Source organism: Heptranchias perlo, chromosome X, assembly GCF_035084215.1.
Source record: "Heptranchias perlo isolate sHepPer1 chromosome X, sHepPer1.hap1, whole genome shotgun sequence".
Taxonomy (NCBI): Eukaryota; Metazoa; Chordata; class Chondrichthyes; order Hexanchiformes; family Hexanchidae; genus Heptranchias; species Heptranchias perlo.
The window spans coordinates 14,635,013-14,648,154 of record NC_090370.1 but is presented as its reverse complement, the minus strand read 5'-3'; the positions used below and the strand labels follow the sequence as shown (position 1 = coordinate 14,648,154).

Here is a 13,142-nt window from a genome sequence, read left to right as displayed (position 1 = left end):
CATTGGTGTAACCCTATCTCTGATCACAGTTGGACATTGGTGCAACCCTATCTCTGACCACATTGGGACATTGGTGTTACCCTTTCTCAGATCCCAGTGGGACATTGGTATAACCCTATCTCTGATCCCAGTGGGACATTGGTGTAACCGTATCTCTGATCACAGTGGGACATTGGTGTAACCCTATCTCTCATCCCAGTGGGACATTGTTATAATCCTGTCTCTGATCACAGTGGGACATTGGTCTAACCCTATCTCTGATCCCGGTGTGACATTAGTGTAACCCTATCTCTGATCACAGTGGGACATTGGTGTAAACCTATCTCTGATCAGAGTGGGACATTGGTGTCAACCTATCTCTGATCGAAGTGGGACATTGGTGTAAACCTATCTCTGATCACAGTGGGACATTGGTGTAAACCTATCTCTGATCCTCGTGTGACATTGGTGTAATCCTATCTTTGACCCCATTGGGACAGTGGTGTAACCTTATCTCTGATCACAGTGGGACAATGGTGAAACCCTATCTTTGATTACAGTGGGACATTGGTGTGACCGTATCTCTGATCCCAGTGGGACATTAGGGTAACCCTATCTCTGATCGCAGTGGGACATTGGTGTCATCCTATCTCTGATCACAGTGGAACATTGGTGTAACCCTATCTCTGACCACATTGGGACATTGGTGTAACCCGATCTCTGATCCCAGTGGGGCATTGGTGTAACCCTATCTCTGATTCCAGTGGGACATTGGTGTAACCATATCTCTGATCCCAGTGGGACATTGGTGTAACCCTATCTCTGATCCCAGTGGGACATTGGTGTAACCCTATCTCTGATCCCAGTGGGACATTGGTGTAACCCTATCTCTGATCACAGTGGGACATTGGTGTAACCCTATCTCTGATCGCAATGGGACATTAGTGTAACCCTATCTCTGATCACAGTGGGACATTGGTGTAAACCTATCTCTGATCAGAGTGGGACATTGGTGTAAACCTATCTCTGATCGAAGTGGGACATTGGTGTAAACCTATCTCTGATCACAGTTGGACATTGGTGCAACACTATCTCTGATCCTCGTGTGACATTGGTGTAACCCTATCTTTGACCCCATTGGGACAGTGGTGCAACCTTATCTCTGATCACAGTGGGACAATGGTGAAACCCTATCTTTGATTACAGTGGGACATTGGTGTGACCGTATCTCTGATCCCAGTGGGACATTAGGGTAACCCTATCTCTGATCCCAGTGGGACATTGGTGTAACCCTATCTCTGATCCCAGTGGGACATTGGTGTAACCCTATCTCTGATCCCAGTGGGACATTGGTGTAACCCTATCTCTGATCCCTGTGGGACATTGGTGTAACCCTATCTCTGATCACAGTTGGACCTTGGTGTAATCCTATCTCCGATCCCAGTGGGACATTGGTGTAACCCTATCTCTGGTCACAGTGGGACATTGGTGTAACCCTATCTCTGATCCCAGTGGGACATTGGTGCAACCCTCTCTCTGATCCCAATGGGATATTGGTGTGACCCTATCTCTGATCCCAGTGGGACATTGGTGTAAACCTATCTCTGATCCCAGTGGGATATCGGTGTAATCATATCTCTGATCACAGTGGGACATTGGTGTTACCCTATCTCTGATCCCAGTGGGGCATTGGTGTAACCCTATCTCTGATCCCAGTGGGACATTGGTGTGACCCTATCTCTGATCCCAGTGGGACATTGGTGTAACCCTATCTCTGATCCCAGTGGGACAATGGTGTAACCCTATCTCTGATCCCAGTGGGACATTGGTGTCACCCTATCTCTGATCACAGTTGGACCATGGTGTAACCCTATCTCTGATCACAGTGGGACATTGGTGTAACCCTATCTCTGACCCCAGTGGGACATTGGTGTAACCTGATCTCTGATCCCAGTGGGACATTGGTGTAACCCTATCTGTGTTCTCAGTGGGACATTGGTGTAACCCGATCTCTGATCCCAGTGGGACATTGGTGTAACCCTATCTCTGATCCCAGTGGGACATTGGTGTAACCCTATCTCTGATCACAGTGGGACATTGGTGTGACCCTATCTCTGATCCCAGTGGGACATTGGTGTAACCCTATCTCTGATCCCAGTGGGACAATGGTGTAACCCTATCTCTGATCCCAGTGGGACATTGGTGTCACCCTATCTCTGATCACAGTTGGACCATGGTGTAACCCTATCTCTGATCACAGTGGGACATTGGTGTAACCCTATCTCTGACCCCAGTGGGACATTGGTGTAACCTGATCTCTGATCCCAGTGGGACATTGGTGTAACCCTATCTGTGTTCCCAGTGGGACATTGGTGTAACCCGATCTCTGATCCCAGTGGGACATTGGTGTAACCCTATCTCTGATCCCAGTGGGACATTGGTGTAACCCGATCTCTGATCCCAGTGGGACATTGGTGTAACCCTATCTCTGATCCCAGTGGGACAGTGGTGTAACCCTATCTCTGATCACAGTGGGACATTGGTGTATCCCTATCTCAAACCCAGTGGGACACTGGTGAGACCGTATCTCTGATCCCAGTGGGTCATTGGTGTAATACAACATCTGATCCCAGTGTGACATTGGTGTAACCCTATCTCTGATCCCAGTGAGACATTGGTGTAACCCTATCTCTGACCCCATTGGGACATTGGTGTAACCCTGTCTCTGATCACAGTGGGACTTTGGTGTAACACTGTATCTGATCCCAGTGGGACATTGGTGTAAAGCTATCTCTGATTACAGTGGGACATTGGTGTGACCGTATCTCTGATTCCAGTGGGATATTGGTGTAAAACTATCTCTGATCCCAGTGGGACATTGGTGTAACCCTATCTCTGATCCCATTGGGACATTGGTGTAACACTATATCTGATTCCAGTGGGACATTGGTGTAACCCTATCTCTGATCACAGTTGGACCTTGGTGTAACCCTATCTCTGATCACAGTTGGACCTTGGTGTAACCCTATCTCTGATCCCTGTGGGACAGTGGTGTAACCCATTCTCAGATCCCAGTGGGACATTGGTGTAACCCTATCTCTGATCACAGTTGGACATTGGTGCAACCCTATCTCTGACCACATTGGGACATTGGTGTTACCCTTTCTCAGATCCCAGTGGGACATTGGTATAACCCTATCTCTGATCCCAGTGGGACATTGGTGTAACCGTATCTCTGATCACAGTGGGACATTGGTGTAACCCTATCTCTCATCCCAGTGGGACATTGTTATAATCCTGTCTCTGATCACAGTGGGACATTGGTGTAACCCTATCTCTGATCCCGGTGTGACATTAGTGTAACCCTATCTCTGATCACAGTGGGACATTGGTGTAAACCTATCTCTGATCAGAGTGGGACATTGGTGTCAACCTACCTCTGATCGAAGTGGGACATTGGTGTAAACCTATCTCTGATCACAGTGGGACATTGGTGTAAACCTATCTCTGATCGAAGTGGGACATTGGTGTAAAGCTATCTCTGATTACAGTGGGACATTGGTGTGACCGTATCTCTGATTCCAGTGGGATATTGGTGTAAAACTATCTCTGATCCCAGTGGGACATTGGTGTAACCCTATCTCTGATCCCATTGGGACATTGGTGTAACACTATATCTGATTCCAGTGGGACCTTGGTGTAACCCTATCTCTGATCACAGTTGGACCTTGGTGTAACCCTATCTCTGATCCCTGTGGGACAGTGGTGTAACCCATTCTCAGATCCCAGTGGGACATTGGTGTAACCCTATCTCTGATCACAGTTGGACATTGGTGCAACCCTATCTCTGACCACATTGGGACATTGGTGTTACCCTTTCTCAGATCCCAGTGGGACATTGGTATAACCCTATCTCTGATCCCAGTGGGACATTGGTGTAACCGTATCTCTGATCACAGTGGGACATTGGTGTAACCCTATCTCTCATCCCAGTGGGACATTGTTATAATCCTGTCTCTGATCACAGTGGGACATTGGTCTAACCCTATCTCTGATCCCGGTGTGACATTAGTGTAACCCTATCTCTGATCACAGTGGGACATTGGTGTAAACCTATCTCTGATCAGAGTGGGACATTGGTGTCAACCTATCTCTGATCGAAGTGGGACATTGGTGTAAACCTATCTCTGATCACAGTGGGACATTGGTGTAAACCTATCTCTGATCGAAGTGGGACATTGGTGTAAACCTATCTCTGATCACAGTGGGACATTGGTGCAACACTATCTCTGATCCTCGTGTGACATTGGTGTAATCCTATCTTTGACCCCATTGGGACAGTGGTGTAACCTTATCTCTGATCACAGTGGGACAATGGTGAAACCCTATCTTTGATTACAGTGGGACATTGGTGTGACCGTATCTCTGATCCCAGTGGGACATTGGTGTATCCCTATCTCTGATCGCAGTGGGACATTGGTGTCATCCTATCTCTGATCACAGTGGAACATTGGTGTAACCCTATCTCTGACCACATTGGGACATTGGTGTAACCCGATCTCTGATCCCAGTGGGGCATTGGTGTAACCCTATCTCTGATTCCAGTGGGACATTGGTGTAACCATATCTCTGATCCCAGTGGGACATTGGTGTAACCCTATCTCTGATCCCAGTGGGACATTGGTGTAACCCTATCTCTGATCCCAGTGGGACATTGGTGTAACCCTATCTCTGATTCCAGTGGGACATTGGTGTAACCCTATCTCTGACCCTAGTGGGACATTCGTGTAACCCTTTCTCTGATCACAGTGGGACATTGTTGTAACCTTTCTCTGATCCCAGTGGGACATTGGTGTCACCCTATCTCTGATCCCAGTGGGACATTGGTGTAACCCTATCTCTGATCCCAGTGGGACATTGGTGTAACCCTATCTCTGATCACAGTGGGACATTGGTGTAACCCTATCTCTGATCGCAATGGGACATTGTTGTAACCCTATCTCTGATCACAGTGGGACATTGGTGTAACCCTATCTCTGATCCCAGTGGGACAATGGTGCAACACTATCTTTGATCCCAGTGGAATATTGGTGCAACCCTGTCTTTGATCACAGTGGGACATTGTTGTAATCCTATCTCTGATCACAGTGGGACATTGGTGTAATTGTAACAGAAAAGTTCAGCAAAGGATGGAAATTCCAAAAGAGGCATTTCGTAACTTGAAGGAATTTCTGTGTAACTGGAAAATACAGTTGATGATGAGAAGTAGAATGTTACAAGTTGCCAAAAGCACTGTACAGATGTGAAAATTGGAGCTTGTCTGGTGAAGTCAGAAGACTGAACATGTTTGAACTCTGGGCTCCAGATAAAGGTTGAAAACTAGCTCAACAAGAAGAAGGACTAATGAGAGGTTTCTTGCCTTGGAGGCGGTGCAACGGAGGTTCACTAGATTAATTCCTGGGATGAGAGGGCTGTCCTATGGGGAGAGGTTGAGTAGAATGGGCCTATATTCTCTGGAGTTTAGAAGAATGAGAGGTGATCTCATTGAAACAGGTAAGATGCTGAGGGGGCTTGACAGTGTAGATGCTGAGAGGCTGTTTCCACTGGCTGGAGAGTATCTAACTAGAGGGCATCGTCGCAGGATAAGGGGTCGGCCATTTAAGTCTGAGATGAGGAGGAATTTTTTCACTCAGAGCGTTGTGAATCTTTGGAATTCTCTACCCCAGAGGGCTGTGGATGCTCAGTCGTTGAATATATTCAAGACTGAAATCGATAGATTTTTGGACTCCAGGGGAATCAAGGGATATGGGGATCGGGAGGGAAAGTGAAGTTGAGGTTGAAGATCAGCCATGATCTGATTGAATGGCGGAGCAGGCTCGAGGGGCCGTATGGCCTACTCCTGCTCCTATTTCTTATGTTCTTATGTTCAATTAGCATTAGAAGAGCGAGAAATGACAAGGCTGAGTTTGATAAGTGACCGCAAGGAAAGCTGATGGGGTTATTACTGCCTGGAAAAGTTGAAGGTAATAAAATGTGATTAGATGATGTAATGGAATGGGCAGGTGTAGCAGCAGGCGCTGATACAATCCACTGAAAAATGACTGGAAAGTATGGAACCTCCAGAGTGGGGAGGGCACAGAGAAAGTAATGGATTGTTGTGTATGGATGGCTATGTGGATGCAGGTAGTTATGGATAGGTGTGTATGGAGGGGTATGTTGGTACAGGTAGTTATGGATAAGTGTGTATAGAGGGGTATGTGGGTACAGGTAGTTATAGATAGGTGGGTATGGAGGGGTTGTGAGTGCTGGTAGTTATGCATTGGTGTGTATGGAGGTCTTGCGGGTATAAGTTATATCCATATACAGATGGGTACATATGAATAGGTATCGATAGTGCTTAACAGGTACATAAGGAGGGCTATGTATGGGGTAGCAATGGAGGGCTATGTGTGGAATGTTATATATGGGGACTATCTTTGGAGGGGTACCTATGGAGGGCTATGTGTGGAGGGGTAAATATGAGGACTATGTACAGAGGAGTAGATATGAAGGATAGGAATGGAGGGATATACACAGAGGGCTATGTGTGGGTATTAATTTAACACTGCATGCATCATATCCTTATATAAGTATAGTTGGATTTAGATATTTATCCTTAAATGTATGCTGTTGTTTAATGTTTGATTAAAGCCTGTTTATTTCATTACAATCAATAGTGACCAAAGGTGCCAGGTGTGTATGATTTTGCCACGCTGGGAATATTGCTGGAAAATAGAAGCCTTTCTTACCATTGGTCCTTGCATGACTCCCAACTGAGCACCACCTGCTTTCTCATCGAACCCTCGTGCCATTTGAGAAGCAAAGTTCTGTTGAAGTAAAAAAAAAGGTTGAATTTATTGTGTAACTGTGCTGCACTATCTCAATATATGTCATCTGTTGCAGAAACACCAAGAGAATAAAAACTTATGTCCACATGCATAATATCACAGCAACATCACAAAGCCTCAACTCATTTTCTTGGGCTTTACTAGGGCACTGGGTGATCTCGTGGGTTAGCAATTTAGCCTCTGACCTCTGGGGACCTGGCTTCAAATCGAAACGGCTGGGATAAAAGTCTCCTCTCTTTGTTGGGCCTGACATGAAATGTGCAGTACTGATCCAGTTCTTTGTGGGTGTGGGCCTACAGTACAAAACAGTCCCTAAGTGGGTAGAAATTGGCAATCTCACCACAGGAAGTGGAAAATGGGAAACTGAGGCTGAGGCACATTGTTGGGGTAGAACAGAGGGAGGTTTTATTTTATTTAGTTGAAAACAACAACTAATTATAAGATAAACATCTCTTCTCATGGCTGACTGTTATCTTACACCTGTCCTCGACACCCATCAGTTATACAGTCAGGATTATGAGTTATTTACCCCCATCGTCATTGTTGCTGACATATTTTCTAAGTCTATATCACAATCACAGACAATTTGTGGCATTATCCCTCACAATAACAATCTCACAATAAAAATCAAATTCTTATTTGATTTCTTGCATTCTTAAATGCTCTAAATCGACCTTCAAAGGGAGTTTCTCCCACTATCGCAGCAAACCTTTCCCCCTCAACCCATACCACCAAAAACAGATTAACCGGTTCTTTATCCCATTGCTGTTCGTGGGATCTTGCTGTGTGCAAAATAGCTGATGTCTCTGCCTACATTTTAACAGTCACTGCACTTAAAGTAATTCATTGTATACTAAGTATTTTGAGACGTGTCTGAGAAACCTGATATAAATGCAAGTCTGCTTATCTGTCTTTCTTTCGGATCCAATTGTCTCCTTAACACATTTAGACTGCATCACTGGTCAAATCTAAGCAGTTCATTCTTTGAGATTATTGATGTATAGAGAGAATTGGTGCACAATGTATAACTAACTCATGTTCCTACACCTGCTGTCTCTTTATAAGGCTGTCACAGGCTCAGCTAATTCATATTTCTATAACTAAGATTTCTTAATTATTTTACCATGAAAAGTAGTAAAGCTAGTCTTTGCGTACCACTGAACTTTGACCTTCCACACTTGAGATTGACAGCAATTAATCATGTAGACTTCTACCATTGACTAGTCAGGGCTGATACTCCGATGCTTTGCATTCATCTGAGTGGAAGTTCTGGGAGAATTGTCTAATTTGTTTACTGGTGCGTTTGTTTGTTGAAAAAAAACACTGGTAACCAAATTGGACAGCTTTAATATTTTTGGTTCTAGAATCAAAAATGGCATTAAAGGCAAAATCCCATTGGTTGGGAAATGGCTGCCAATCTTCCTGCAGTGTTTCTATCACGACAACCTCAGTTTGAAATAAAATGGCCATTAAGTGATTAAAAAAAGGACAGGAGACCAGACAACATGAAGGAATATTGTGCGCCTATCAGGCTGATTTCAATGATACATCCACTGAATCAGATTCAGATATAGAGCTTAGAATTCAACATTGGCTCTTGATGTTTTGACAATGTGTTACCCAGTGTGAAACTGAGCCATAAAGATCAGGAAGGTCTCTGGTTCCATCCCCCAGCTGTGCTGAGTAGTGGTAAGTATGCTGCAATTGGCCTTAGTGTCGCTGGGTTAGGTAGGGATGGAAAATTCTGCCAGGGTTCCAGCTCCTGATCATTATCCAGTGACTCTTGTTGGAAAGTGTGCATATGTGGATATGAGGGTGAGGCTCAATTGTGATTCTCCCCACAGTCAAATAATCTGCTGATTGAGGGGGTCATGAAGTGCAGAAGTTACACCATGTCCTTTTTCATATGTTTGTATGTATGTTAGTTCAGGGATTGCTGAGGCAGCTTCACTCTTACTGAAGGTTACAAGCTGCAGTGGACGGCAGAGATACATAAAGCCGCAGACTGGGTCCGGTGGGCAAGTGTCCATTTTATTAAAGTCACTGTTTTTTAATTGAAATTAAAAATGTAAAAAGTGATGGGGGGGCGGTGTTGGTGGGGAAGAGATTGGAAAGCTTAAACCCAACTATGATATGATTCAGACTTGAAAACCAGAGGGACTGGGTTGCGCATTGAAGGGGAGGTTAAGCTCCCATTGGTTCAGTTGTACTTACTCCGCCAAAGTCAGACATGCCAGATGATCCGGGTGGTCCAGGTAAGCCAGGATTGCCGGGAGTTCCAGGTTCCCCATCTCTACCACGGGGACCAGGCACACCCTGAAATCAGACAAAAATGCCTCTGAATTAGAAAAGAACATTCAGATCATGCATAAATCAACAGCAAATGCATCAAAATTTACTATCAACAGGAGAAATGCTGCTCTTACACATACAAAGCATTAAAGTTCAGCTCTTGGTGGTTGCAGTTCTAGGGACACATTTTTTCCCTGATTCCTGCTGCAGTCTAATTACCATGGAGTCTGGGATACTGTAACACATCTTGCTATTTTATCAAAGTTATCACATTGCATGGAACTAGTAAAGAAAACAATGTGCTAAGATCACTCACTGCTTCACCCTTCTCTCCACGTGATCCCCTTGTGCCCTGCTCTCCAGATGGTCCCTAAGAGGAAAGCAAAGCAAAAACGTTAAGAGATTCAAAATACTTCCTAAAATCCCAACAGCAGCCACAATGTTTGGAAGAAGGAACCTTTCAATATGAGACACTCACCTGTGGACCTGGAGGTCCTCTTGGTCCTACAACCTGGGATAAAGAGAGAAAAAATAAATAAACATAGAGACTCAATACTTGGAATCTTATCTATCCTGATGGATTAGTATTCCAGTAAAACCTTTAAAAAAAATTTCAAATTTTAAAATATTTAAGTTCTTCATAAATGATTACTATCAAAAGGACAATTATTCAAAGGCATTGAGCCAAGTCTTCAGCACCTTTATGTAGAGCCCTTTAGTCAGTGTGCTGATGCGATAAATGCCGATGCAGATACTTAAACCAAAGCCCTGAAATTCCTGTTACCTTCACCATGAGTTAATACAACAGATGCTGAGGTGACAGGGTGGAGCCCACAGTTAAGCAGAAAAATTAACAGAATTTTCAATGATATTTAAAAGCATGAATATAACTTACATCTTTAATGTCCCCTGGTTCACCTTTCTGTCCCTACAGTTATTTCAAAAAAGAAAGGGACATTAATACTTAAACTGATGAGTGGAAACAGTGTGAAACATCTTAGAGCTTATTTCCTTGTATGCAATAAACAGTATTCATGTGTGTTTTTAAGTGCACCTTGTAGAAGTTTATACATTGGTGCAATTGTCCATTTTAATGTACTTCCAGGAGCATGCAGTTCCTTGGCATTAACTGTGCATATTGGTGCAGCAATGGCAAACATTTCAGGGTCAGGATGGCAGGAGAGGACAGGGGTATTGTATCTTTCTTCAGGGTGTTGTTGGAGTGGGTATTGCAACTTCCTTTTGAAAAATACAGATGACGACATTTAGGTGATGTTTGCGACCATATTCAGGGTATGATCAGTGATTGTACTCGGGGTAGTGTCAGTAACTGTACCCAGGGCAGTGTCCGTGACTGTATTTGGTGCAGTGTCTGACTGTACTTGGGGCAATATCAGTGACTACACTCAAGGCAGTGCCTGTGATTGTACTCAAGGCACTGTCTCATCACTGTGCTTAGTGCAAGGTCAGTGCCTATAGTCAGGGCAGGATCAGTGACTATATTCAGGGCAGGGTCCGTGACTGTACTCGGGGCAGGGTCAGTGACTGTACATGCGGCAGGGTCAGTGACTATATTCAGGGCAGGGTCCGTGACTGTACTCGGGGCAGGGTCAGTGACTGTACATGCGGCAGGGTCGGTGACTTTAGACAGGGCAAGGTCGGTGACTTTAGACAGGGCAGGGTCGGTGACTTTAGATAGGGCAGGGTCGGTGACTGCAGACGGGGCAGGGTCAGTGACTTTAGAGAGGGCAGGGTCGGTGATTTTGATAGGGCAGGGTCGGTGACTGTAGACAGGGCAGAGTCTGTGACTGTAGACAGGGCAGGGTCTGTGACTGTAGACAGGGCAGGGTCTGTGACTGTAGACAGGGCAGGGTCTGTGACTGTAGACAGGGCAGGGTCAGTGACTGTAGACAGGGCAGGGTCAGTGACTGTAGACAGGGCAGGGTCTGTGACTGTAGACAGGGCAGGGTTAGTGACTTTAGAGAGGGCAGGGTCGGTGATTTTGATAGGGCAGGGTCAGTGACTGTAGACAGGGCAGGGTCTGTGACTGTAGACAGGGCAGGGTCTGTGACTGTAGACAGGGCAGGGTCAGTGACTGTAGATAGGGCAGAGTCTGTGACTGTAGACAGGGCAGGGTCTGTGACTGTAGACAGGGCAAGGTCAGTGACTGTAGACAGGGCAGGGTCAGTGACTGTAGACAGGGCAGGGTCAGTGACTGTAGACAGGGCAGGGTCAGTGACTGTAGACAGGGCAGGGTCTGTGACTGTAGACAGGGCAGGGTCAGTGACTGTAGACAGGGCAGGGTCTGTGACTGTAGACAGGGCAGGGTCTGTGACTGTAGACAGGGCAGGGTCTGTGACTGTAGACAGGGCAGGGTCAGTGACTGTAGACAGGGCAGGGTCAGTGACTGTAGACAGGGCAGGGTCTGTGACTGTAGACAGGGCAGGGTCTGTGACTGTAGACAGGGCAGGGTCTGTGACTGTAGACAGGGCAGGGTCAGTGACTGTAGACAGGGCAGGGTCAGTGACTTTAGACAGGGCAGGGTCAGTGACTGTAGACAGGGCAGGGTCAGCGACTGTAGACAGGGCAGGGTCAGTGACTGTAGACAGGGCAGGGTCAGTGACTGTAGACAGGGCAGGGTCTGTGACTGTAGACAGGGCAGGGTCAGTGACTTTAGATAGGGCAGGGTCAGTGACTGTACTCGGGGCAGGGTCAGTGACTGTACTCGGGGCAGGGTCAGTGGCTGTATTCGGGGCAGGGTCAGTGGCTGTACTCGGGGCAGGGTCAGTGGCTGTAATCGGGGCAGGGTCAGTGGCTGTACTCGGGGTAGGGTCAGTGGCTGTACTCGGGGCAGGGTCAGTGACTGTAGATGGGGCAGGGTCAGTGACAGTACTCAGGGCAGAGTCAGTGACTGTAGACAGGGCAGGGTCAGTGACTGTAGACAGGGCAGGGTCAGTGACTGTAGACGGGGCAGGGTCAGTGACTGTAGACGGGGCAGGGTCAGTGACTGTAGACGGGGCAGGGTCAGTGACTGTAGACGGGGCAGGGTCAGTGACTGTAGACAGGGCAGGGTCAGTGACTGTAGACAGGGCAGGGTCAGTGACTGTAGACAGGGCAGGGTCAGTGACTGTAGACAGGGCAGGGTCAGTGACTGTAGACAGGGCAGGGTCAGTGACTGTAGACGGGGCAGGGTCAGTGACTGTAGATGGGGCAGGGTCAGTGACTGTAGATGGGGCAGGGTCAGTGACAGTACTCAGGGCAGAGTCAGTGACTGTAGACAGGGCAGGGTCAGTGACTGTAGACAGGGCAGGGTCAGTGACTGTAGACAGGGCAGGGTCAGTGACTGTAGACGGGGCAGGGTCAGTGACTGTAGATGGGGCAGGGTCAGTGACTGTAGACAGGGCAGGGTCAGTGACTGTAGACAGGGCAGGGTCAGTGACTGTAGACAGGGCAGGGTCTGTGACTGTGGACAGGGCAGGGTCAGTGACTGTAGACAGGGCAGGGTCAGTGACTGTAGACAGGGCAGGGTCAGTGGCTGTACTCAGGGCAGGGTCAGTGGCTGTACTCGGGACAGGGTCAGTGGCTGTACTCGGGGCAGGGTCAGTGGCTGTACTCGGGGCAGGGTCAGTGACTGTAGATGGGGCAGGGTCAGTGACAGTACTCAGGGCAGAGTCAGTGACTGTACGCAGGGCAGGGTCACTGACTGTAGATGGGGCAGGGTCAGTGACTGTACTCAGGGCAGAGTCAGTGACTGTACTCAGGGCAGGGTCAGTGGCTGTAGACAGGGCAGGGTCAGTGACTGTAGACAGGGCAGGGTCAGTGACTGTAGACAGGGCAGGGTCAGTGACTGTAGACGGGGCAGGGTCAGTGACTGTAGATGGGGCAGGGTCAGTGACAGTACTCAGGGCAGAGTCAGTGACTGTAGACAGGGCAGGGTCAGTGACTGTAGACAGGGCAGGGTCAGTGACTGTAGACAGGGCAGGG

At 47.2% G+C, this 13,142-nt stretch overlaps 1 protein-coding gene across 1 annotated transcript in view; it reads right to left on the bottom strand.

The window, feature by feature from the left end:
• col2a1a (collagen, type II, alpha 1a) overlaps nt 1–13,142 on the bottom strand; it is a 174,441-nt gene that overhangs the window by 147,849 nt on the left and 13,450 nt on the right. Inside the window, exons 4-8 of the mRNA XM_067976758.1 lie at nt 10,054–10,086; nt 9,637–9,669; nt 9,475–9,528; nt 9,081–9,182; nt 6,768–6,845 (exon numbers count right to left, since the gene is read on the bottom strand). Of these exons, the coding sequence (XP_067832859.1) occupies nt 6,768–6,845; nt 9,081–9,182; nt 9,475–9,528; nt 9,637–9,669; nt 10,054–10,086 (300 nt within the window). The remainder of the gene's footprint in view (nt 1–6,767; nt 6,846–9,080; nt 9,183–9,474; nt 9,529–9,636; nt 9,670–10,053; nt 10,087–13,142) is intronic.